The sequence below is a fragment of the Amblyomma mixtum genome, chromosome 6 (genome assembly GCF_055824585.1).
Source record: "Amblyomma mixtum isolate Tamu chromosome 6, ASM5582458v1, whole genome shotgun sequence".
Classification (NCBI taxonomy): Eukaryota; Metazoa; Arthropoda; class Arachnida; order Ixodida; family Ixodidae; genus Amblyomma; species Amblyomma mixtum.
Genome location: NC_143017.1, coordinates 110502405 through 110530205, shown reverse-complemented (window position 1 = coordinate 110530205; position 27801 = coordinate 110502405). Strand labels below are relative to the sequence as shown.

Here is a 27801-nt window from a genome sequence, read left to right as displayed (position 1 = left end):
CATTACTTGTATAATTAAATAAACTGTAGTAATGAAACCTGTAGTTACATATGCATGAAAAAAAGTGCAAAACAAGATGACATACGGAGAAAGATTCCTCTGAAAGCAGCTGGTCACGATATACAGTCAGGCCCATTTAATACAAACCTGACGGTCACGCACAGAGTTCGTTGTACCTGAAGTTACCCACACATATCTGAAGTGCACCACCGACCCACTGCAGCAGGTGGACAGAGGCAAATCTCCCTAAAAATCACATAGCAGGTGGAGGCTTCACACAGACGCCAATAATGCCAGACAGTTTTCATCTTTATGGCCATCCTAAAATTATGTGATCAAAATATTTAGGAAGAGTTCGATATAGCCACTAATTCGTACTATCAGTGCTCATTATATTGAAGTTCGACTGCACATCACCGCAACAGTTGCACATGCTTGCACAACAGACTTCCCGTTTGCAAATATGAAGCCCTATCCCGGTGGACAAATCTCTTATTTTAGCCTCTGCACACACGGGACTAATGTGACAGATGACACCGTGCACATTGATTTTGTGCCCATAGCACACATGCAGCATCCCCCTCACTGAGTTCTTCGATTTTATAGCAACGCGGCACTTTCCTCTTGGTTGCACCAATGCGGAGCATAATACATGCATGTGCCAGAAAGCGAGTAAATCACCTCTCGGGCAGCCAGCACCTTGGATTTTTAGAGGAGCTGCATGACAGCTGCGAACTGGGAGCGTGCATGTGTCGTATACGACACATCCAATGAGAGAATTCTCCTTTCAACTCGTCGCAACTATATTCCTCCTCAAAAACTTCCGCCACTAGGGGGAGCCACCGTCTGCGAAAGGCCATCAAACGGCTGGCTTTTATTATATTTCTGGCGGTATGTGGATCCAAAACTTTCCGAACTTCCCGCTACAGTCCTGTTTTTGACCCTTCTGTAGAATTTAAACCTTCAAACACAACTTCAGTGCCTTATATTATGAGACAGGGAAAAAAATGATAATGCTCATGACAGGCATGTGACTTTCAACCGCGGTTTTATTTGCATACCGCCGTCCTTATAACAAATGATGTGACCCGCCTCAGTGATGCATCACAGACGCAATAAAGCACGAACAGCGTCACCAGTAAAAAGCGATATTAACCACTACGCGCTGTCTCCTACCTTCGCTCGTTTCTCTTCGACCACAAATCCTGAAGATGCAACATGCTAGTTTCATGTGCACTAATTACACATAATTTGGCCAGTAGCTGACTCCAATGCTCGGTTTGGCCACGGAGACGGCCATGTACGCGCTCAGCCGCTCCGAACAGCAATGGACCATGCAATGTCCATTCAGCAGAACAGCTATACAACAGCTACTTGCTGCAAAAAAAAACATTGCCAGAGCTACATTTATGAATGTTATGTAATTACACTCTCTTAAATGTCCACAAACTAATCAAATGGTAATCAAGCTTTGTTGCATCAGGTGCTGGAAAAAAACAGGAATTAAATTTTTCAAAAATGTCTCTGCGCGAGAGCTTTGTCTGCAAGAGGAGGTCATAGGGGTCTTTAAGAAAATCAGTCTGCACAGCAAATGGTGAATAAAGGTGACAAAATGAACAAAGAAAATTGCATATAGATTCTTGATAGCATTGCCACATGTTGCTTGAAGTAAAATACGGCTACGAGTGTTGCAGAAAAAGGAAAAATACATCAACTGAGTGCTGTTTATATCTCCAATAGATGCTGAGCTTGAACCATGATGTAAGAATATATTTAGATGTTGACACTCATGATGATGATGATGACTGACCACCCGCTGCAACATGTTCATGCTCCAGTACATGCGCTGATCGCAGCAGCGTGGGAGCGCTGAGGAGAAGTGGGCAATCGCTTGCGGAGCAGCGGGCATGGCGTGCCCGGCATTCGGTGCCATTTCAGTCTGTGTTTGAGTTTTGTGTTGCCAGAGGGCATCTCAATGCATGAACGTTATGTTCTCTGCTTCTACGTTGCGGCGGGCACCATGCGCGAACAAGTTCTGCTAAAACTAGGCTTTTATGTTGCATTAATATTGCGCAAGCTACCACGGTGGTGCGTTCTGATCCCATGGCGGTCGTTGCCACACCTGGTGGCTGTGATGTGTTGTTTGATGTTGTCGCATACCTACAAAGCCCAGCCGGGTCCAAAAGCAGACTCGCCGAAATTATGGGAAATGCGTCCTTTGTACCCTAATGCAGTTCAGGCTAGCTGACTTGCGTTGACCGAATGCCGCTTTTTAAGGCTTCTTCAGTGCATGCTCACCTAGACCTGTTTGGTTTGGTTTCAAGGGGTTTAAAGTGCCATAGCAACTCAGGCCATGAGAACACTGTAGGGGAGGGCTGCAGATAATTTTGACAACCTGGGGTTCTTTAATGTCCACTGATATTGCACAATAAACAAGCGTTTAGCATTTCGCCTCCATCAAAATGTAACCGCCGCGGCTGGGACTGAACCCTTATCTTTCGGGTCAGCAGCAGAGCACCATAACCATTGAGCTACCACAGCGGCTTTGCTTGGATCTGGCAGAGGATAATCCCCAGAGCAGATAGGGTATTGCAACCGAGAAACCACTAGTTTGACATTGAGTAGATGTATGTTTCTAAGAAGTCTATGCAGTCATCGTCCAAGGAGACAAGAAGACGGGCGCAGTGATTGAAAATTATTCCTAAAGCTGCAACTAAATATGTTTTGTGCCTCACCTTGCAAATACACGAAATGACATTTTCCAGTAAAGCTGTTTGTTGAACTAAATTTGTTTGTTGTACAGAATCACTATTCATGCCGCATTGGATTAATAAATGAGAACTGCGTAATTTAGTACCGGCACAAATCTACAAAAGCAATATGAGGGAAGCCGCACCCAGGGCTCTGGATGAATTCAGACCACCTGGAATTCTTAACTGTGCACAGACAACGCACAGCACACGGGCACCTTTTGCATTTTAGCTAAATCGAAACACGGTCGCCGCAGCCAGCACTGCAGCTCTTGTCCTACAGCACAGCAGCCAAGCAGTCTGACCATAGAGCTATCCCGGGTACAAAAGTATGGAGCTCAGGATGTCAGCAAATAAAACAACTGGTGGTACTAACAGTGGTCTCCACACTCGGCGTATCACTCTTGACATTCCAAAGAACCTCCTACGCAGGCACAGTAGATACGAGAAAGCACGGTAGCACAGAAAATTCAGATCTGCGATCTCATGGCCTCCAGCACTTTGCATCGCATCGCTTGGCTAAAACGTCGCAAATTTCACCACTGAAGCAAAGCACTGATGCTTCCTTTCGCTCCCTGCACTCGCACATATAGCGTCGGAGTTCTGCTACCAAGCATGAGAATGCGGGGCGATTGCCGGCTTCGGAGGCAGTACTTATGATGCTGGCGAAATGCCCAAACGCCCTCGAGATTTCTGCGCATATCAAGAAACCCATTCCAGCATTTAAACAAACGCATGTACTATCGCGCTCAATATGAGTTGCAACGCGCGGTCATCGACCGGGGCTCGTTCCGTGGTGTGCCTCCTCCAAACAGTCGCTCGGAATTCTGGGAGAAACTGCTGTTCCAGGAAACAGCACCCCCGCTCAGGAAAAAGTTTCTCCCAGAATTCCGAGCGACTGTTTGGAGGAGGCACACTACGGAACGAACCCCGGTCGATGACCGCGCGTTGCAACTCATATTGAGCGCGATAGTACATATCACGGCACCGACATCTCTCAATACCTGCAGCACGGCCGCCACAGCTCAGTGCATAGAGAAGCCTCTGTAGAGTGGCACCATCCGTCCACGGTAAAAAGAAGCACAATGAGCGGCGAACAAGATCTGGTCGCACCGCTTGGCACAGTCTCAGCACCTAAATATATTTTTACACTATGACTTGAACATATATCCAAGCCTTGCCATAATGGCTGTGTTATAATAATAACAGACATTGAAAAATGAAGGCAATAAAAGCATGAAAATATCTGCTTTACTTCTGTTCCAGTTTGATTATCTGTACTTGTCTTCTCTGTACAAAAGAAAAAATGCACAAGGAAAGAGAAGACGAATACTGCACTACAAACCGTACCGTGACAACAAGGCCACAATTCTGGCTAAAATCTGAATCCAAGCCCTACAGAACTACCAGAGTTCTCACTTCCGGGCATCAAAGCCAAAAAAACATGTCATTCCCATCAAAGTGCAGCTACGACCATAAATATGATCATTTCAGAATGGGTAGTATATCTTCCCATCAAAAAATTTCAAACCATCAGGAAATTTCAAACAAAGTATTGACATGCAGCCAGCCATTAGCTGCTAGTGTTGCTGCCAAGTAGACTGTCAGTTTACAAGACTGGCATCTCGGCTGGCCCCCTCGTTTGAATAATTATAGAAGATACAATTTTTCTCCCAGTTGAGCACCATACCTACCATGAAAGCAAATACAATGAATGTTGTCAAGAACATAATGTTTTTTCAAAAAATTTACACAGGTAGCCATGAAAGTTTTGTGAGCGTGAGCAAGTGATGCAGTTCCCCCCCGCAATGTTACTGCTGACACTAAACACAAGATCATAACTCTACACCTTTCGCACCAAGACTGCACGGCACAACCTCATACTGGAGAAAACACTAGTGTTCGCACTCAATGCTTGAAGCAAATACCTGCAGGCAGAATGAGCAATTATACCCATATCAAATGTGCTTGTATGCAAATAGCAGATACACTTCTTTAGAGTAACAGAGTATTAATACGAAGACTACAACCTACTGAACAAAGTCGCGAGGGCAAGGAAGCCACAGTGATAATTGGCATCGCTAAGCACGAAATAAGACAGGATGAAACATGTTTTTAACCATGCAAACCCAGGCATAGGGACTATTAAATGCTACCAGCACCTCCAGAAAGGCACACCAGCAGCTGCTGAAGAGAAAAAGGAACAGCTGCCAACTCACGCCAAGAGATTCAACACTGAAGAGAGAGTTAAACTGATGAACTCGGTGACTGCCATTTAGCGCAGGAAAGTGCACTGTCAAGTGTGGCACTGAGCTTGATCATAAAACACCAGACTGGCAATGCTAATAACATTAAAAAATAAATAATGCAGTTTCTAATAAAAGCAAGCGGCTACAATAACAAAATTATCTTTTATCACATAAAAAACACTGTGAGTGCACCTAAAATGCTGCCAGAACACAAAAGAAGCAGTGCTTTACACCGAACTGCAGCAAACAACACTGTATCCACACAGTCATGCCCCGAACTCTGCATTCCACATTGCGATTCCAGTATTGTGATGGTCGAAAAAAAGCAACGCAGCCATTTACCTACCGCCCTGCATCACTCTTGCACCAAAGCAAGCCCGCAAGCATAGCTTATGGCGCAGCATGGCCACAAGAGCAGGCAGTACAAAAAGTGCAAGATTGCCCTCTTGGTTCCAAAAATCATCCCCCTATCTTCAGAATGTCTGCAGATTCAACCGCATGGGTCCAGTGCTACTGACTTTGAATACCTAAGCATGAGTACAATTTTTCCATTTTATATGTTTCAAAATACAGTAGCTAATTAAATGAAGCGACCGTAAGTGGAAATGACAAGCGCGAAAAAATACAGCCACCGACTTATAAGCCTAATGTACAAAATGCTCACCGGAACCATAACGTCAAAACAAAACAGGTAACTGCAGTCAGAAGTGGGAACGCAACTCTACCATCTTCTTATGATGAAGAAAGCCAACGCATGCGACTTGAATGGCATCGGCCCTCGAACTGAGCTGGAAAATCTAGACTGGGATGAAGGCAATGATAAGGGTTGATCCACAAGAAATGCTGCCTTCCAGTGAGAACTAATCTCTGGGATGCATGCCTCTCATACTGACAACAATTGCACAACCAAACTATACAGTCGTCTCGGCTCTCTGAAGATGCCCGCGTAAAAACAAGCTTGCCAACAAACTGCCCACTTGTATCACCACCTCGCACAGTGCTCCGCAACTCCAAACATGGCCATGTGAATGTGACACGGTCCATTCGGCTAACCTCGGATTAATGGGCACAAGGCGTTGACCTGCTCGTCGCGTATGTGGCGGAAATTGTCCACGGTGTGGCCAACACCAGTCTGTCTGCGTACACCAATGTCTCTTTACATTATAGCGCACTGCTCAGGCATCCCCGGGACGCGCATGTTCCCATGTTCGTCCAGGCCGATGTCAGGCCCCTGCAAGAAAAAAAAAAGAGGAGGGATTAGACGGATGCTAAGGAGAAGTCCATCCAATTCATGTTCTCTGTAAAAGCCGATTCCATGACTCTTTCTGGCTACATCGATGCTTATCCTGCAACAAAAGACGCATCTACTGCTGAGAGAACTGCATTTAATAATCTTACCACCGGTCGATTCAAGCCTGTGACGTCTATACCAAGAAGGACAGGTTGACGCGAATGGCAGTGTAGCCTAGGCCCTGGTATCTGTGCCCCATAAAAATGGGTTGATGCACTGTAGTTTATTAGCAAAACCAGCTGGTAAAGGCGATGCCTGTACTTCCTTTCTTTTTGGTCCTTGCTACCTTATAAAACCTCCACTCTCGGTGACAGTGGTCGCCCGGCCACTGAAACATATCGATGGTAATCTGTCGATACAGGCCAATTTAAATTTGTCCTCAAAGTCTCTTTAAGCCCTTAAGGGCTCAGTTTTAAAAGAAATAACGGTACCATAATGGCTCATTTTTTTTTAATGACGTGAAATGCTTGAATAACATGTTTTAAAAAAAAATATCTGGAAAAATCTGTACAGCAAATAACAATTGTTTATTTGCTACTCTGCATTGCCCACTTCAGTCCTGGAGCCCTAATTCATAGCAGAAGTGTATTGAATTGTTTTGAAATGCACTGTCGCTCCACTGATGCCATCCAAACTGCTACCAACAATGTGGTACAGCTCAAAACACAGCATTTTGCTCAGAGCCTTCTCGTACCATCTACACCAGATCATGACTCGCTGCCATCTAGAATGCCGTCACCGTCTTCTTTGCTAGAAGAATGAAACACGAAGTCAATATCCTGATCACTTGCGCTATTATCATCTCACGGACAGCGATCTACCGCACTAGAATGCCACACAGAAGATGCCACATTTGTTAAAATGCGTCAAAAAATATCACGCAAACAGGGTGACCTCAGCCAAAGCACGCATCGCTGTCGCTCCAGTCCATCAGTGCCTCAGCAACAAGGAATGCCCATGGCCATCTACCGCATTTACTGACGCAATGAACACACTCGAAAGAATGAATACACCTCCTAATTTGGCTCATGAAAAGTGCAATTTATTTTTTTCTTTCAGCGTAATGAGCGCACCCCCATTCTTCTGGCGTGCAGACTGCTGCTGATGATAGTGAATGCTAGCCAGTGGTCTTTTTTGAATGTCAAAACAACTATACATCTGTCAATAGGCAACACTGTTGAACCTTAACTTATGGGACGAACAGCCAATAAGAATGTTCCGCAAGGAATCCGACAACCAAGAGAAATCACGGCTGTTCACAAAGGATTTCTCTCTTCGATCTTAGCACTGAATCTTGTGATCGAGCTCTGCTAGAGTGAACTCTAGTTCTGCTCTCTCTGCAGAGTATTACGGCCTGCTACCTAGTCATACATGCGGGCTTACGATAAAATTTGTCTGCGCTCTCAAAGACGGAAACTGTACTGAGGGGTGCATTTTGTTCTATTTGGAAGCTGAGTCGAACCGAATGACGTATTTATTCTACCAGACTACTTTTTGTGACGTTTTTACCACTTCAAAATTTTTCTGAATGTTTTACCTGGCATAATAAACAACAACCCCCCCCTCACAATTTCTGGGGGAAGAAAATTGCGTACATTATGCCAGGAAATACAGCAGTGAGAAAAATATCATTCAATGACAGTGCTGATAAGAAAATGGCTACTGCCATCTATTTTGTATATAAATAGAGAAACACCCTTTGACGAACTGTGTTCATCGAAAGTTATCCAGGAAGTAAATACTGATGACGAGGTGAGTTCGTCCAGAACCATTGAGGGGCTAACTGGGCCTGGTCGGCCAGGACGATGACTGGCGAGCCATCTGATCAGTTTGGAATGCCACAGCTAGGTGAACATGCACCCAAGAGCAAAACCCAATGTGGCAAGTTTGCATCTCCTTGCTTGGCACCACAGAGCATAGATGTGGGAACATAGAGGAAGCAAAAAAAAAAAAAACACTCACAATCTCAACCAGGTCTTTAGGTGGATGGCCACACTCTTGCATCTGGAAAAAAGAGCAGCTTGTAATAAGCCACGCTTCTTATGTCATACATACTGACGCACAGAGTGCCAGAGATGGAAATTGAAAAAAAATGTGGCAGGCACTGCTATTGGAAAGGCTAACCAATCATGGCAAAGCCAAGCATCCACACAACCTTGCATTTCTGTGCACCAACATGTTTTCAGTCCACATGAAAATATATTGCTTAAGGAAAGTTTACCGGAGTACAAAATACACTTCATCATCATCATCATCAGCCTGACTACACCCACTGCAGGGCAAAGGCCTCTCCCATGTCTCTCCAATTAACCCTGTCCTTTGTCAGTTGCCGCCACTGTATCCCCGCAAACTTCTTAATCTCATCCGCCCACTTTTTTTTTCTTTTTTATTTACACCAAAAAGACCTGGGTAGGCACCGGCAAAAAGCGAAAAAATTTTCGCTTGAAAGCGCCGGCGCCCCCCTGTACATGGCATACAGCGAAACAGCACACAAAGTAATCACATATCAATTCATACTCTGTTAGTTTTTAGATGAAATACTATTAAGAAAACAAAAATATACACATGGTACAGATCACTCTTCCACCATTCATTTACATTGACAAGTTACGAGAGGAACCTGGTTTTGATGGAACGCAAGCTGCATTTTTCCAGTTGTATGTTGCTGGTACAAAAGGTATTTAGAAGTCCTGGCATAGTGGAATACAACATCTGGCAACCGAAATGAGTTCTAGAACTTGGAACGTGCCAGAATTCTTGGTGCCGTCCCCTTCTGCCGCCCCCTGCTACGTTTGCTTTCTCTTGGAATCCACTCCGTTACCCTTAAGGACCAGCGGTTATCTTGCCTTCGCATTACATGCCCTGCCCAAGCCCATTTCTTCCTCTTGATTTCAACTAAGATGTCATTAACCCGCGTTTGTTCCCTCACCCACTCCGCCCGCTTCCGATCTCTTAACGTTACACCTATCACTTACAATAGCAAAATGCAGCTGTGCCTTTCTGAGAGCATATCGCAAGGTGTACATTCCATGACATGGCGCGTGTAAGTCCCAAAGCTGCATCTGGGCTGTGAGGGACTCCATAGTAAAAGACTTCGGATTGTTTTCAACCAGTCTGGGATTTTTTTAACATGTGCCGACACCGCACAGCACACAGAAAATGCAGCAGCTGTAGCCAGGAAGTGAGCCAACAGCCTTGAGCTTGGCAGACAGATGCCAAAGCCACCATGGCAGGTATATTCTGTGAATAATGCTGTATGTAACAATAACTGTCATTACTTTGTAAGTATGACACAACCCTTCAGTGCAACAGTATAAGAAGAGCTCTGCTGAGAGCTGCAAACGAAGTCTCCCAGCGTTTTTGTCTTCCTGAAAGGTGAACACAATATACCAACAGCTACACCGCACCCCTGTTCCACTGCTATACGCATACTAAAACCACCCGAGTCATGACCTTCACCAGACAGTAAACGGGCTATCTCGCCAGTGTGACCCGCTGATGGGAGCTACGGTGGTCAACAAGTTCCAAACGCACCCAGCAGACAGGTGCTAGCCTGAGGTACCTACTATAGGTATCAGACTATACACCTACTATAGGTATCAGACTACTACAGGTATCATCACATGGCACTGCTCATACTGCAAATACTAATAAGTACACATTCCAGCCTGCATTCTTCCCAATGCAACACAGCCGGTAGGGCAGCGCTCACCTTCTGCATGAGACTGAGCACGCGCTCGAAGCGAGCCTGTTTAACCTCGGCTGCATCTGACGCCTGTTCAGCTTCAAACTCCTCGCACACCCGTCGCATTAGGCCAAACTGTCGGTTGTACCGCTCATACTCGCCGTCTGCCAATGAGGACCGCTTGTCAGCCAGCCAGTCTGGGTACTGCAATGGACACAAATTATATTGGGACTAGAAGAAAAAAACGAAGAAAAATGCATCCCAGCCCGCACCGCTAAGTATAACGGGCTTAATGGACAGGTACAATCTGCATATGAGGCAACAACTTTTCTTGGGAATGAAGAGAAGACTACCAGGAAGAAACACCTGTAACTGTGACACACTGCAAATATTAACTGCAACCAGGGCCTATATTCCACTGTGTAGGAAGAGAGGATGTGTTTTAGTTCTGTAGCTTCCACTCCATTGCCCAGAAAAGCTGTCGCGGAGCATAAGGAAATGCACCTCTCAGTGCCACCTACCAACAGAGTGCACTGTTATCGGCCTGTCACTAATTTCAGAAAAAAAATCACAATTTCAACTGACACTTGAGATACTGGCTGTAGCATTTTTAGTAACAGCACTACTAACAGACATGACAAAGGCCGTAGATTCACCAAAAAGTTGTCCTTTCATTTCCTTTTTTTCTTTACTGATACTACAAACACATACATATACTTTTTATAAGACTTCATGATGTCATCCACAGAGATGCTGAAGTCTTGTAGCAGCACCAAGGGATTCTTTAGATGCGGTGGCTACACTAAAATAAGACGAGCCTGACCCCATCTTCTTCGCCAATTTCCTTTACATCCAGGTCATTACACCTAGCTGTAATCGTGCACTTTGCATGCATGCTCAGTCACTTCACCGCAATCACAAATGCCACAGCCGAGGCTTTCAGCCATGCTAAGGAGCGATGCAACCAACACTCCAATAGGAAACCCATCTTGTTAGGCATTACGTAATAAACAGAGAAGCTGCAATCTAATGATGAATGATCGCTGATCATTACTTTACTCATTTCAAATGTAAATATGCAACCCGCCTTGTCCCCTCTTAATGAACAAGAAACCATTAACAGTTTTGATACGTCTTTACGGTGAGACCCCCACTGCTTTACTTCAATTGACCAGATATAAATAATGGTTCAAATACCAAGTTACACATGACAAACTTGCTTCGGGTCACAGCAAGGAAGGCAGAACACAGAGCTGAAGGTCAAGACACAGGAAATGTAGACGTGCACCGGGAAACCCTCTTGTGCAATCCCTGTGTTCCGCACGAAAACTGAAGCGCTCCGCATCAGACGCTGACAACGCATTCGGACAGTGGCCCACGCGACTTTTGGCTCTGAAAACAGGTTAGTCATTGCTCTGCTCACCACAGGTGCAGAAGCGCTTGCACATCAGGTTGCACAATAGTGCATCATGGTCCTCACACATGTTACGCTCTATCTTTAGTGTGTCACAAGCTACCCCCCTGAAGCACCCCACTACTAGGGTCCCTAACACACCTATGGTAGACAACTCCTGCCTTAGTTTGCCATAAACCTCTTTCCATGCCCATCATACCTTGTCGACAATGTCCCTGAGTGCTGGGTACAGGAGGTCCTTTGAGAGTAGATTCTGCATCATACCCTGCATCATGGTCACCAGGCCTGGGACGTCCCCACCGTTGAGGGCGCCGCCAGCATTTCCATCTAAGCCCATGGAGCCGACAAGCCGGGACAGCTCCTCTTCCGTTGGAGGGTCCTGAAAGGAGCGCAATGTTTGCACTGCACACCTTAAATGCCATGGTGGATAAGTAAATCGCATGGCCTTCTGTGGCCATATGCTTACAAGCTTAACTAGCGTTGTGCAATAGCGTAAAGATTAAAGCAATGACTGCATTCCATCCTACACAAACAATAAAATGTATATGCTCAGTTTGAGTCAGAATAAATGCAGTGGTCGAACTCGAAAGCGCAGACTGATGGGCGAGTTGGTTATGCACGGTATCACTGAAACAGCGCAAGGCCGAAGGCCAAAGCAGAGAGCAGAGAAAAGAAGGAAACGGACAACACAGCACTAAACTAACAACTGACATTTATTCGGCACGCTGCGCGTATAAATGCATTTAGGCACCAAAATAGAAAACAACGCATAGAGCTCATTCATGCACCCGGATCCCTGCAAGCCAACACAAGCTAAGATGTGCAATTCAGGAAGCAAAGTTCTTTTTGTGATAAAGAAACAGATGCAGCACTTACACATGTATCACCATACTTCTTGATATTCGAAGCTGGTTTTTGTTCCTAGCAACAACTCGGCAAAAATTAAACTGTGGGGAGCAATCGCACTCACAGCAATGCATGCTGAGATTACGAGACTGTGTTATCAACATTAATGCGGTGCTGCCTGAGGCCTATCATTTAATGATAGGCCTATCATTTAAGCACTCCTGTCTGGCCAATATAAAGCCTATTGCAAGTGAGAGGAATGGAATACACAACATTTTTTTGACACTTCACGAATTTGCACTCATGACTTTTCGGGCAATTGGGGATAGTTTTCCCTGGGTTGTTGACGCGCATGCACAAGCTTGATAACTTAATGGGGGGCCGAAAAAATAACATCCACTTCGACTCTTTCTTTTTTTTATTCGGGCTGTTTGCCATTAGGCATAATGACCGACTCTTTTTCCAACACTTTTCAAATTATGTGATATCTTGTGGATATACGGAATGGCTGCTACTCGTTTACTTGTTGGACATTCAGGGCTGGGGAAGCATTTCAGTTTCTTCAACAAAACTTCAGCCACAGAAGAAAGCACTTGACGCGGATAGCCACAAGCAGTAAGCCTCTCTACCTGGTTACTAAAGCTGCATTCGGTTTGATGTAGACAGGATTTCGTAAGTGCACTCCTGAAGCTTGACATGACAATTTTTCTTTTAACAAGCTTCGAGTGCGCGGAACTGTATGGTAGCAACGGTTTATTAAGCCCTAAGCTCGAAAGACCAGCACACACTGCAAGGTGAAAACTGCAGGCTCAAGTCTAGAAATCTGTGTCCTCTACAGGAACTTCATGAGTCACGTCCAAAGGGGCAAGAACAACAGAAAAAACACCACGAACTTTGGACACTTCCCTACTAAAAGCTTCTCGTACGGATCGCAGAATTGTTCAATATATCGACAACTCGATATATAAACACTGCAACAGATAAGCTTATCTATAGCAGAGAAGCATGAAAACTGTGCACCCCGCTAGTGGCGCACTTCCTGCAGCGACATGAAGCCTGCCAGCATACTGGCAGCACACTGCTTGCTGAGTGTCACTAGCCTTAGCTCGCTTCACGTCAAAGCCACAGTGAACAGTGCTTTGAGAGAAGCCGCTGCCAATAATAAGAGGCCTAATTCTGTTGCCGGTCGACCATATGCAATAACATCCAATTAGAATTAGGGTACAGTTGATTTTTGTGTCACCTTCAGCAGCAAAGCAGGCCATGCGAGAGCTGCCACAAGCCTTTGGTCAGCTAGGCAGGCTTCACCACGACAACTGGTGCACCAAACACTGACTTCCCAGCATGGCAGCGATGTCACATTAAAAATAAGCCCGCCAGACCAAAGGCCACAGCTCAAGCACACCCCGCATTCACATTGTCTCGCGGTTTTACAGCGCTACCACTGTAAAGCCATGCAACCAACCAAGGCCATGCAGCCGACCCGGCTCAGCGTGCAAAAAAGTTCACAGAAGCACCATTATGAGAGATGCCACTCGCATGGGTGTGGCACGTACTAGTTCAACACATCGAATGTTCAACTAAACGGAAGTTCGATATTGTGATCAACACTGCTACACTTCGACATAAGTTCGATATAAGCAATAATTCGATATATTCGGGATCGAACTCAATGCAGATCTGGCACTGCCGCGTGACCAACTGAATCACTATCAAGCCAAATCCTGTGCAAACTCAAGCTGCTGACCGCGGCACTGACCCACTTAAGAATTCTTAGGTGGTCAAAATTATCCTGGAGCCCTCTATTACTACCACACCTCTTTCTCTCTCTCTCTTCTTTCACTGCATTCCCTCAAAGTGTGGTTGAGGTGTCCATCAAGAAGTGAAATAGTTACTGTGCCATTTCCTTTCCTCATAAACCACAATTTTTTTCAAGCTGCTTCCTAAAATGTAATCAAGGTTCTCAATGTTAGTCCAAGATGAAGGCTGCGACACTCGTAGTAAGGAAACATTGAAATGCGAACTAAAATGAAACGTATAGAAAGCTGTTCTATAAAAGCTATAAATATTAAGATAATTTTTATTTGTTCCCGATTTTTCAGTGTTGGTGTAACCAGAAATTGGGAGCAAAGAGGAGAGGCACTGCTCCCTGCATCAAGGAATTGTGGTGTTCACTGTACGCAACTGCATGTGCCAGTGCTTCCACCATTTGTGCCTTAGCGCACACAGGGCACCCCACAATGACAGAGCGAACAGCACATTCGAGACCATAAAAAGCTGCTGCTGAACATCTCTTTACAAAGGCTTAGCAACCAGCAGTCAGTTTCTTGCACACAGATCAGCGCCTAGCCAGCCAGCCAGAGAGTGTGTCCACATAGTGAACGCCAAGTGAAAGTTGCTAGTCTCAAGCCCGCAGACTCATCAGCAGGCCGCAGCTGACTGCGCACCACGTATTACATGGCTTGGCTGCCATACAGGTCGAGTGCAAACACTGCTCACCCCAAAGGCAATGGCTGTATCTGAGATGCTCCGCAGGGTCTCGTTCAATGTGGCAGCAAACTCCTCATCAGAGGCTGCTGACGCTGCGATGTAAGCAAAACGATGCACCCAATAAGAGTGTCGGTGCTTTTTCCAACAAAAATGAAATTAGCAGAACACAGGACAGCAACAGCCCTGCCTCCCTCCTTTCGAAAGCAGGCACCAAATGGTGCACCTAGCCTTTTTCTTTCCTCATAGCAATCCATCTAAAAGGTGGGTTTTTGACGTCACCTGAAGCGGACCAAAGACATAACCCAAGGCACTCTTTGACCAAGCTGTCTTGCGCCATTAGGATAAAGTCATCTTCATCATATCTAGCAGTATATAACGTAAAAGTAACATACTAACTGCGTCCACCATCTGCTGTACCAAAGTGCATCTGGCACACATAACACCCCTTTTATTTCAAAGATTGCAGTTCTGTCTAAGCACGTCACAATCAGCCACACGTTCTGCATCACAAAGTCTGCCACACTGTCACTTACATCCAAGTGTCCTTGAGCCTAGTGCCAGTACCGCTAACCCCACAAACCTCTGACAGCAATGCTCGTCATGCAACTTCTCCAGTGCTAACTGGAGGGCAATAGCTGCCATAAAAGAAGCGTTGCTTATGGAAAGAAATTGCACAACTGGAAGTCTTAAAGGGACAGTGAGGAGAGCTCTATTAATATTTCTTTTTATAGCAAAATCGGATAGTTCGGCGTTTCATGGCTTTGTTGCCACTTGGCCGGCAGCGAGAGATGCATTTATTTCTAAGAAATTTGGATTCGAAGTTTAAAAAGTTTTTCCCGCCACTCTTATTCAAACTTGGTTGGTTGGTTTGTGGGGTTTAACGTCCCAAAGCGACTAAGGCTATGAGAGACGCCCTAGTGGAGGGCTCCGGAAATTTCGACCACCTGGGGTTCTTTAACGTGCACTGACATCGCACAGTACACGGGCCTCTAGAATTTCTCCTCCAAAGAAATTCAACCGCCGCGGCCGGGATTGAACCCGCGTCTTTCGGGTCAGCAGCCGAGCACCATAACCACTGAGCCACCGTGGCGGCTGATTCAAACTTGGGACTCTCTTATGACGACACAGGACTAAGTGACGTGAAACATGACGTGCACATGACGTAACGCAGACTCTGATTTCTGGCGGCTAGCAGTGCGGCCTAGCAGCAGCCGAAATGAAAGCTACTGCCGGCCGCACGTTGAAGGCATCTATCGGCTATTGCAGCCGTCGCTACCGTCCCTTCGTTTACGTTTGGACCGGCGTTTTGCCAGCGTTACGATGGATCCCGTTCTCGAAGTCGTCAACGACCATGTACCTCGTTACCGTTAGCGGAGTACCGGGAGCCCGCCTACCGCTGGTGAGCAGGCGCAGATTGGTCCCGATGCTGCAGGCGCGCGCGTAGCTGCCGGGTACGTGGCGCCATCTGGCGATGTCAAGGAGTTTGCGCATGAATTGGCTGTGCGCGGGCTCCCGGAACTCAGGTACCGGTAACAGGAACACGGTACGCTAAAAATGTCTAATAACTCCGGCCTGCACTTCAGCGACCTCAGCCCTACAGAGCTTCAAGTAGTTGGGAGTTGCCTGGCACAACCGGGAACGTTTCGCCGGGCGAGCATAAGAAGACTCAAGGTGCTCTTTACACTGCAAACTGCCTTGTACGATCACCGAAAATCGTGCCATCATAGTTCTTCATCGACCGTGGCGATCATCTGACCAACCTTAACAGGCTCCTTCAAAAGTTAACTATCATTTGGAGCGACACTTGGAGTTCCTCTGCTGTTCCACGCTTGTAAATAGAGGTGCGTCAAAAACGAAACCACACAGGCATGCAGAGTGCACAGACGCGAAGTACCATGATATACCGAAACTCATCAAGCCGCCTGTGGCGCCGCTAAGTATTGATTTTCTTCGCTTACAACATTCAGGTTGTCTTTTGTCGATCTTCCTTGTGTGATAAAAGCGCGCTATTGGTTTCAAAACAAAACTTACTTCAGTATTCAACCGCGCAACCTTCGTTTGTCAGCCTCAGTGATTCGTGGCTTCTCGTGTCCCAGTGTTGGTTCTAGCAACGCTGTCTTGTCCTATGACGTCATCATGCTTGTACTTGCAAGTGCGGCCTGTGGCGACGATACCTGTATTTTGGTTCTTGCTCTTTTCTATGTTACAAGAGCGTTGTTGTCAGTATGAGTGGCGTTTTTTGTAATCAGGAGCTGGTAATTTATCGATACAAGCCAACTTCAATTTCTCCTCAGCGTCCCTTTAAAGGGTTACAGAAGTCTTAAAGAGTTACAGTTCTTCAAATGTCCATTGAAACAGGCATGTGGTATGTAACATTTAACAGCTGGAAGCTGCACATGGGCTACAAGAGATGCCATAGTGCAGTTTTGGCCTCCAGCACTTCAGAGGGTACTGACATAATGAGGAATGCACACAGCTCCAACATAGGCAGAACACAGGCAGCCAGCAATACTAAAAATGTTCCACAACAGGTTTGCCTCCCAAAGTCCAGAACACTCAAAACTAGTGGGCCCATCTTCAAACATCCTTGCCAGATGAGACACAATCTTCCCGAGGATTAGGTGCAAAAGTGCACAAGTCTCAGTGACACCAGCACTTTGTGCCACTTCGGAGAGCCTCATTGTTTATGCAGACACCCATGTCATGCACGAGGCAGCGCACAGATATACAGCACAGACAGCAAATTATTGGTTGCATGTTTTCTTCTCTGCAATGGTATGCAAGCCATTACTGTACACAGATTGCCACCTGGTATTTGCATAATAAGGTGAATAATTTATTAATAAAATTTTTTTTCTCATGCTATTTCGATTTCAACACCCAACGATGGCTGCGACATCAAAGCTCAGTACAGGTCACCTGGAGCATGAAAACCTGGGATGTAGTCGCTACTTTGTCAATTTAAATCCCTGCAGTGCAAAAGCCAGCCACCCTCACGATCTGGAACGACAAGGAATGAAGAAGGAGCGGTTATTCAGTAATTTTTTCATGCCTCACGTGACCTACACTAAACTTTGACGTCACAGCCATCTTTTGGCTGCTGAACCAAGCCAAAGCAGCACGAGAGAAGAAATTCAATTACACCATACATACGCAGGTAGGGGGGGGCCACACTTTTTTTTTCTGTAATTTTGTTAGGGTGCTGCACTTACCCAAAAGTGCAATTTTCACTTCAGTTTTCAAGCTAAATTCTGAGGACGCTGCTTTAACTACGCATCCATTTTGAATCTACATGTGTAGCCCTTACCTATATGCATAAGGAATATCAAAATCTTCAAGGCGACTGATTAAAATACAGTAAGTTTTCTTTTTCAAGAAAAAGACCAGTCCCTGGTCAAAGCGTTGAAGAATCTATTAAGTTTTTCAATGTGACTTCCCCAACTTATATATATGTATAAATTATTTATCTGTAGTAGATGAACCCTGTGTGATGATCAATGCATATTAATGTTATGCCTCGTTACGCAGGAAAAAACGCGCAACTAAAATTTGGTGTCCTTGCTTCTTTTAAACTTTCCAGGAGTGTGAGTGTGACTGCAACTGCACAGCAAAAAATGATGAGGCAAACAGTCCCTTTCCCATGCATTCAGTGCCAGCGCAGCTGCCCACCTGCCCTATTGGCGCTCTGGGCGATGCGGGTGAACTGCTCCTGTAGCTGGGGATCCTCACGCAGCAAGCCCTGCATCACGTCCGCAAACTGGCCAAACTCAGCCGTCCACGGGTGTGGCTGGTCGCCACTGCCTCCCAGTGCTGCTGCTGCTGGCGCTGTCGACCCGTCATCCTGGGGGAACAGACATCCTCAGCTCACTGTGAACCAATACTACAAAAATTAGTAAGGACAACTTAGCTCCCACACACGCAGCGAAAAAAAATTGCCACGCAATTGGTATGCACGGTTTAACATCCCAAAGCTGCAAATAGACTATGAGAAGTGCCGCAGTGGAGGGCTCCAGATCAACTGCAACCACCTGAGGTTCTTGGACATGCACCAACGCCGCACAGCCCACGAGCATTTTTGCATTTCAACTTCTGCCAAATGCGGCCACCGCAGACAGCAGTCAACCTTGCAACCTTAGGCACAGCGGCCAGACATCAAATCTGCTGACCACTGCAGCAGATATACAGCCCATAAAGAAATGCCATAGACCAAAAAGCAGGTTTGTGTATATGAGGCTTTGAGATCACAAAGGCAGTGCCCTGAGCAGAAGTATGAAGCAGAAAAGGTTTTTAACACTATTGTGTGTATCGCCATAGCAAGTGCTAGACAGGCAAACCTAGGGCACCAACTGGAATATTTTACGACGACACCATAAGTGCCTCATGTCCCGACACCCACCGATGGTGCCACACTTTGCCATTAACAAGGGTGGTAACGAGTATACCACTTGCCACGGAAGGCGCATGGAAGATGAATCATGATTTATAGAGATTAACATCCCAAAACGACTCGGGCTAGGAGAGACGCCGCAGTGGAGGACTCCGTCGAAATCTGACTGCCGCGGCCGGAATCGAACGAGCGTCTTTCCAGACAGCAGCCAAGCACCATAACTACTGAGCCTTCGCAGCGGCTGGTACATGGAACAGCCAGCTGCATCGTTGGCAGGTGGCAAAATGGGGTGAGGGAAATAGCCCTCTCCACTAGTGGGAGAGAGAGGAGGGTGAGGCCAGAAGGTGGCTGGCATGGGAAGTACTCGCAGAGGGATTACTGTGGACGGATGAGGTGGTTCTGATCCAGGCGGAGCAATGCGCTGCTTGAGAATGGTTGGCACGCTCAGAACAAGATTCTTATGCTATCACACTGTCACAGCTAATGAAAATTAGGTGTCCTCCAAGTATTTTTCAACACGCTCTGCACACACAAGCCCCTATGCAATGCAGTCTTGGAAAACAGCCCCGAATTATAAAAATTTAAAAGAATAACAAAATTACAGGTTCAACAGATCCAGTTAGTATCACGCAGACAGCAGTTCACATTACAAATAACTGACAAATAACTGAAAAGCCCTTCAACCGAAACTGTTGACCTATTTTCAGAACATCAACTACCACCCACCACACTTCAAAACATTTTCCAAAAATAATGGCCTGTGCTCCTCTCTTTCTATGAATGAAAACAAAAAGTGATGACCAAACCTCTTCAAACAAATTCTTTTGGAGTTGGATTGCCTTATCCAATACATTACCTTTCATATTTTTGCTCTAAACAACTAGTACTACCTCACCATGCTGTTAACAGCTAAACATACAGCAGAACGCAGTTTTTTCCAAGCCTGGAATATTATTCTCTGACACGATCTATGTGCACCACATTCCAAGGCATTTTTATCAGCTTTTCTGCCTTTTGGAAAAAAAAAATGTGAAAATACTTGGAATGGCTACAGTAAGAAAAAATTCAAAATAATTCAAATTGACAAGTTTAATCTCCCTTTTATTTCGAGTAAAATAAACTTCATTCACGATCATTACTATAAAAAAATTTCGCAGTGATGCATAAAAAAATTTGATTTGATATTTTACGAATTTTGCTACTGCAATGGGCCTTGCTATCATCTGCGAACGTAACAAAGCAGTCGTGCCAGAATAAATCTGCTTTTTTTTTTTCACCACACCATGCTAGGACACGTTTACTACAGTGACACAATAGAACCATTTTTTAAAAAAGAAATGAAGGACTGCCGAGTGGAAGGTCTAGGTCGTTTGGCATAAAATCACAAATACATTAAAAAACACTGCATATGGTAATATGATGCTTCCATAACAAAGTTAAGAGACTGAAAATTAGGAATCTAGGGGTGTGCGAATATTCGATATTTTCAAATATAATTCGAATATTATATTTTTAGTATTCATATTCGATTCGAAATCCAAGTATTCGTGTTGTTTTGAATATTCGACCCGACGTTGGGTCATGCAGTAGCTGACTGCGCTGGTGAGCTTCTTTGTGGCTATACCTGCGAAGTTGGTATAGTCAGAGCTGTGCACGAAGTACCTCGCAATACGTGCCAGTTCAGTGCCAAGCGAGAGGGCATTTTCTGTGGCTGGAGGAGTCGTTTCAGCCAGAAGGGAACTACTTCTGCCTGATCATGTGGAGCAGCGGGTTTTCCTTCACGACAACCTTTCATGCTCATCCCAGCAACGCGCGTTCGTGCTGATGGCAAGCTAGCCTTAATCAATGCTGTGTACCAGCCATCTTCTCTGATATTTCCACTCTTCTAAGAATAACGTTCGAGACTTTGGTACTTTTTGTGCAGCCACACAAACCTTTTGTGTTCATTTCATCACTGATAGTTGAACTGTGATGTTCTTGGGTGCTCAAATAATGTTTTGCAGTGGTTAAATACGTCTGTCCTTGATTATTCGATATTCGATTCGATATTCGGAACCAAGTATTCGTATTCGAAAAATTTGATATTCGCACACCCCTATAGGAATCTCCAAAAAATTCTAAACTTGAATGACCTGACCGCCTGTTCAGTAAGCCAGGCAAGGCACGCTACAGGGACTGTTTGTTGGCTCACTCCAGCTGTAGGCCTTTTCTCAACTAATTATGCTACGAAAGATTGATGCATGCCTAACAGATCCCTCAAGTAACCAATTAGTATCACCATACACTTGGTTTGGTTTGGTTTGGTTTATGGGGTTTAACGTCCCAAAGCGACTAAGGCTATGAGAGACGCCGTAGTGAAGGGCTCCGGAAATTTCGACCACCTGGGGTTCTTTAACGTGCACTGACATCGCACAGTACACAGGCCTCTAGAATTTCTCCTCCAAAGAAATTCTAGCCGCCGCAGCCGGGATCGAACCCGCGTCTTTTGGGTCAGCAGCCGAGCACCATAACCGCTGAGCCACCGCGGCAGCTGAGCAAGAATGTCACAATCTGGTGCAGTAGTAGACGTTCCTCCTTTCATGTGGCAGCACACCTCAACGGCAGCCACGCACATACATACCTTGCTTTTGCTGGCATCACCATCAGCCTTCTTTGCTGCAGGCTTCTCAAAGTCTTGCAATGCACCTGCGTCAGCACAAGCAGAGCGTTTCACCTCATACTGCCCCACCAGCTGTCAAGCAAGGAGGAGGAACACTCAGCAGCTGTAATAAATGACAACAGTTTTATCAGCCGCACTGAACGAACATCCACCTATCGACAAATGGAGCTGACAATGAATACCAAGTGCAGCTACAAAGAGCGACCCAGATAGAAACGATAAAAAGGAGCTGGGATACCTCACATTAGCACGGCGGGACCTCAAGTTCCCATGTGAATCCATAAGGCATGAAAGACCAGTTTAGCCACTGACAACTAACAGAGGGTAAAAAAAATGGAAAAAAAAAGAGGCAAGTTTTCATTACACCATAGTCCTTCGATCACTACAGAAAGACCATGGCTGCACTGTAGCCTACTGATGCAAAGATGCAGTGGGGTGACATTTTGGGTGAGACTGCAACGTATTCCGAACAGCTTTTTTTATGCGAAGCATATTAACGTAGGTTTCGGGCCTTCGCGCGACGCCCGGCAGTGGCCACCATTGACCTTCAAGTGACCTTCAAGTAGGTCACGTGACATGACGTCACGTGATGATGTCACACAGGCTGCAGATGGGGCCTCATATCGCGCCGTCGGACGTCGCCCGGCGGAGGCCTCCACGCTTCGGTTCGCGCCGTCGCGTCACGCGCGACGGCGGCGCCACCATCGCTGCATCACGTGATATATGACGTCACGCCAGGGATGAAGCGGCGCGCGCCCGCCGTCGCGTCAGTCTCTATGCCTGCAACCGCGCCAGCGTCTTTGCGCCGGGCGTGTATGCGGTCAAGATGCCTCCAAACGCTAAGGACGTTAATAATAGGATTGCAAAACGAAGGCTGCAGCGTGCTACGGAAACCGATGAAGAACGCGAAGAATGCCTATAACATGCTTCGCATCCACTGGGCTTAACCTTGATAAGCCTCCAATTTTTTTTTTTTTAATCTCTGCAACTCTGGAAGATTTTAAAACATGGTGTTTAATCTCTGCAACTCTGGAAGATTTTAAAAAATGGTGTGTTGGCTATTGCGTTATATTTCTTAGACCCCCCCATCTCAGTTTCGATTAATAGTTGCTCAGAATAACGTGAGAAACAATTATAAAAGAGCAAAAACCAGAAACAAAACCAAAACGCGATATCACCAATGTGTGACATCGCAATAGGTCACAGATGCCGCCGATACTGTCACAAAACCTCTTGAGTTTATCCTGACAGGCTCTTTCCTCCAGCACATGGACATCAACACGCATACGGCTCGTGGCATCACACACTCAACGCTCAGAAATTAAACACAAAGTATCGGAAACTATCAGAAGACAGCTTACTGCGAAATTTTCAGTAAAATGCATATATAGGTCAGAAAAGTTTCTGAGCCGCCCTTCAATCCTGTCAAATGATGCCATTTTCGAAGCTGTGGCAGTGGTGGGAATGTCTGAGAGCATTCTGGAGCAGGCTTTGTAGCAAGCGAAGACTCAGTTTGGAGCAGCTTCCTTGTGTTTTGTAGCTGGTGCCCTATCATGAGAACGCCACGGTTTAAAAAACGGCAACGCGCTGCACGAACATTTCAGTGGAGCAGGACTGTAGGCAGCCTGTCTTGACTAAGCAGTTTCATACATCAGGTGCAGCACTGTCAAAGCCAGCGTACTTGTTTATGCTGTCTACATCAGCGATCAAAAAATAGTGCATTCCTTGTGGTGAGCAATAAGTAATAAACTCTTTGCCTGTATATCTACTACATGATACATCCGTCATGAGCTCGATTAAATGCGCGCTTAGTGATGACGACGCGCTTTTGCCTTCTTAGGTCTTAGACTGCTCAGTGACAAAACGAGGACAGAGTAACGTGCCTCCCTTTATTTCTTCATGCGAATACTTCTGTACCTTTCACAGCGTTATACCTGATGTATGAAAAAAAGTGTAGGTCCCAGTATTCTTTTAAATGCATCCAAGTTTACTTAATGTGTTCTGTGACTAATGCTCACAGTTTATTCCAAGAATGCATTAGCTAACATTGTATAACTAGCAACCTTCTGTAAAATTACGCTCACACTTCTATGTTTTCTTGTATTGCTTTAACCACTCCCCTCTATAATGTCGTATGGCCCTGAGGGCATTTTAAATAAATAAATAAATAAATAAACTGCAGCAACCTCCACAGAGAGTGCAAAGCTTGCAACTGCTCTTACTGGCTCTGTTCCTACACCTCAAGTTGAAAAACAATGGCAGCCCTGGTACTGAAACAATACAGTTTTCATGGAGTTTCCAAGCTCAATAATAATAGATGACTTCATGAGCGAATGTGAAATGCTATACACTATATACCAGGTAAATGCGAGGCATCTGTCAACCTTGAAACAGTCCAATATTGCAAAAGCCCACACACATGCATAGGCATATGACACATTGGCAGACGACCGTAGGTGAGAGAAAGTCAACCACAGAAAAAAAACGACGCGACCGCAAATATTGGACTGTTTCTCATAAGTGCAAATGAAGGATCAAAATGAAAAAGCTGCAAAAGGAACGCGCTATAAAAGCTGAAGCTATCTATATTTGAAATCCGAGATCTTGGGCACCATGAGTATCATATCATTTAGGATGGCATATGCATGACTTGGCACTTTGACATTACATTAGGCGTTCAATTTTCCAACTGGTGAGTTCTATTACTAACGCGGGCATTTTACAAAAGTCTACGCACCTGGAAAAAAGGAACCTTAACACAAATTTGAAGCTTGCACCTCGTTCTGCCCTTCTTTTTGACAAAAAAATTCAGGGGGCACTTTGACGATCTAAAGTGCGCGAGGTGAAAACCTTTCCACACAACTTGGCTGCACGGCCATAGGCGCACACGAGGCAGCTATGGGGAAACTTGGATTGGCTAGTCATGACCCATGACTAACTAGTCATGATTGGTTAAAGCCTAACTAGCCATGATTGGCTAGTTGATAACTGGTTAATGACAAGCTAGTCATCAACTAAATAGTCATGACTAACTAGTTATTAACCAGTTATCAACTGGCCAATCATGACTAGTTAGTCATGGGTCATGCCTGGTTAATGACAAACTACTGACTAACTAGTGATGACTGGTTGACTAATTATGACTCACTTCAGATGTAGCGGACGGGCGGACAGAGTCATGGCCGCGAGTATGAGCCATTACAGGCTATCGCCTAAATAACTCGACCCGTCCCAGAGGCGCGTCCGACCGGCCGATACGAGGTCAAGAGCCGCGCGGTGCCTCTCCGCTTTAGGCAGTACTACATAGCACACGCCCTTGCAGCCCCCTTCCCCGCGGAAAAAGCGACCCGTGAAACGGTGCAGTGTCAAGGTCGGCAGCACGTCTTGCGAACTTCCTGCTGCTGCTGTCCAACAGTCTTCCCGCGCAAGAGAGAGTACCCTGTATTGCGAAGTCACTTCGCTCTGGAAGCAACCTTGACGCTCCACCGGGAAGTTAGTGAAATAGCGCCGAGGAAAACTTGTCGCAGAGAGCCTACCTAGAAAGAGCCCAGAGCCAACACCGATGCAGCCATGACTTTTCGTAGGTTTGCCAGTTGGACTGGACCAACCCGTTCCTGTTTTTGTCCACGTCAGGACACCCGGGTGCTTTTTCGTACTTCTTCCAAAGGCGAAACTACAAGTACACCATCTTATATGCTCGCTGCATGAAGGGCCCCGAGGGAACGAGAGGTCAAATCGCATAACCTACGATGCAGTCATGAACGCGACCTCAACCGCGCCATGCAACCGTATTTGGATAATACCAATGTGGCTTTTGCTAAAATCCGAAGAACAGTGTGTACTCCGATTTCTGCCGACAGTGAAGGCGTGCTACCGAGAGAAACCGACGGCCCCGGAGCAGACAGTGCGCTTTTTCTTATTTGCCCAGCGCGCAGAAAAGATGCCAAGGCCGGCACTTACTGTCAAGCAGATCGTCCAGTTCTTCATCGACGAGCTCGGCGTTTTGCGCGGCAGGTGGATGCTCGCTTGGACCTTCGCTGTCCTTCCCCCGACACTTCTGCTGCTCTGCCATCGCGAAACTTGTGCTGCTTGTGCAGCAACAGAACACACGCGTTTATCCTGAGCGACCATTGGCCGCAGTTACAACAGCCGCACGTCCGTATGAAACCGCGGCCACCACGCAGACCACGCATCTCCATAGTTAACTTAGTTTTTGTTTTTTTTAATGTTTTTTGTAGCAAGAGTTTATAAAAAAAACTTTTGAACCAGTGGCCGAGCATGTCAAAAGTCAGCTTTTCTTGAGCTTTTAGGAACCAATCAGGTTTGACTTGAAAGGTCACATGGTCTCAAGACAGCGAGATATAAACGAGACAACGACTTCAAAAGTACGATTCGCGCATGCAGCCGTTTTGCAGGGTGGACACTGTGGTAGCTCAATTAGCGGCATTATTCCAAACTGTGTTGCATTTGGAGCTGTGTGTGTTTTGTGTGCGGAGGGTCTTTTAATTTGCTAGCACGCGACACAAGAAACGCTGTCAACGCACCGCTGCCTACAGCCCTTGTTCGTCGATGCAAGGTAACCTTTATTTATTTATTTGTTCCTCACAGGCCCCGAAGAGCATTGACCAAATTAGTTTAGACAAAGAAAGGGAAAGCAGGGAAGTTAACAGTGCCAGATTTGCTGTCCTGCCGGTGTGTTCATCGTGGTGACAGCGGATATCGGTCCTCTTGCTCCCTACGCGACCGTTGTAGGGCCAGCCGGCGGGGTGGGCGAAATTATTTTCAAACGACCTGCTTGCATACATGCTGTTCTCTCAGGCTTGTTACAAACGGTGGTAAGGCATGCGAATCCTAGCACTCATGCTGTGAGACGCTTTCGAGGTATCTAAAGCAGTGGTTGTGTTTCTGTGACCCAGTGGTGCGGAGGATGGGGCGCAAGCACCGTGACCGTAAACGCCTTCCTGGCGCGTTGCGGTTCTTGCTCGGTTAGGACCTTAACCCCGAATAAAAAAACTCTGCCGCTAAACGGGGAGAGGGTCTTACCAGGGCAAGGGAGGAACGTGGGAGTGAAAGTAGAAAGAGAGAAAGAGATGCGGTAGTGGAGGTCTCCAATTTCAACTACCTGGGGATCTTTTACGTGCACTGACATCTGGTGCACTGACATCTCGCAGCACACGGACGCCTTTTACGTTCCACCTCCATCGAAACGCGGCCGCCGCATTCGAACTTGGCTACTCCGGCTCAGTAGCTACTGAGCGCCTTAACCACTGAGCCACCGCTGCGAGCACTGTTTTCTGCGAGGGCTTAAGGCACCAGCTCCATCTAGCTGGCATTGTTTCTGCGATGTCGGAGCCTTCCATCAAATTTTTTTCTTATGCCCTTACGTCTGATGCCTCTGTAGATGCAAGTGAGCGTTTTGGTAGCTTCAGAGGCACCCTAAGTGCCAGGCTTTCCTGCTGAAAAAAAATTTTGTGCTCTGAGTACTTATGACTAACCCTGTACGCATTGCCACAAGTTTATGGAATGCAACTATGGCGAAGAGATTTAGTTTCTTTGTCTTGACATGTGTTTTTCTTCATTTAAGGCAGTGCAATGGTGCAGCTGTGCTGATTTGAGGGAAACGTCCTTACTTGGACATACGTTAGAAAGGGCTACAAAAAGAAAGAAAAATGAGAATGGAAACCTGCCAACACTGGTTATCTGTGTGTTGTGCTCCTTTTGGTGGACAGCATAGCACACCTCGTCTCTCCTTTGTCCCCGTCTTTTTGGCTGGTTTTCCTTAAGTATGTACGAACTAACCCAGATTTCAACTCTTCAGCATAGCTGTCTTTGCAGTCTCTTTGGCTGCTGTGTGTAACACTATCCTGCTTCCTTTTCAGGCTGACGAAGTCATGCACACGCCTGCCCGACCTTATAAAGACTCTACAGAGTCTGCTCAGCTTCCCGAAATGGAAGCCGAGCTTCCCCCGGTGGAATCAGTGTGCCGGAAGCTGGATGCAAACCTTGTTGCCAGTGAGTCCTTCGCAGTTC

At 46.0% G+C, this 27801-nt stretch overlaps 2 protein-coding genes across 3 annotated transcripts in view; one reads left to right on the top strand and one right to left on the bottom strand.

The window, feature by feature from the left end:
* Window positions 1-3981: 3981 nt before the first annotated feature.
* Pex19 (peroxisomal biogenesis factor 19) lies at window positions 3982-25918 on the bottom strand. 2 transcript variants are annotated; one of them, XM_089548777.1, is made up of 8 exons: window positions 25732-25918; window positions 21733-21797; window positions 18395-18566; window positions 14735-14817; window positions 11589-11768; window positions 10003-10179; window positions 8253-8294; window positions 3982-6230 (listed from the first exon to the last, which is right to left on the bottom strand). In XM_089548777.1, exons 1-8 carry the CDS (start codon window positions 25841-25843, stop codon window positions 6156-6158), a joined length of 906 nt encoding a protein of 301 aa, XP_089404903.1. In that variant the 5' UTR covers window positions 25844-25918; the 3' UTR covers window positions 3982-6155. The 2 variants fall into 2 exon arrangements, with proteins under 2 accessions (XP_089404903.1, XP_089404904.1); XM_089548778.1 differs by lacking the exon at window positions 21733-21797 and having other exon boundaries at window positions 25732-25864.
* LOC149340031 (uncharacterized) overlaps window positions 25647-27801 on the top strand; it is a 25095-nt gene continuing 22940 nt past the window's right edge. Inside the window, exons 1-2 of the mRNA XM_089548776.1 lie at window positions 25647-26347; window positions 27651-27783. Of these exons, the coding sequence (XP_089404902.1) occupies window positions 27663-27783 (121 nt within the window). The 5' untranslated portion in view covers window positions 25647-26347; window positions 27651-27662. The remainder of the gene's footprint in view (window positions 26348-27650; window positions 27784-27801) is intronic.

Excerpts from the sequence above, each read along its gene's own strand:
- Pex19 (XM_089548777.1), bottom strand. The coding sequence starts at position 25,843 with ATGGCAGAGCAGCAGAAGTGTCGGGGGAAGGACAGCGAAGGTCCAAGC. Across the intron at positions 18,567-21,732 it reads GTGATGCCAGCAAAAGCAAG|GATGACGGGTCGACAGCGCC; the intron begins GTATGTATGTGC and ends CTGTTCCCCCAG. Across the intron at positions 11,769-14,734 it reads ATACAGCCATTGCCTTTGGG|GACCCTCCAACGGAAGAGGA; the intron begins GTGAGCAGTGTT and ends CGCTCCTTTCAG.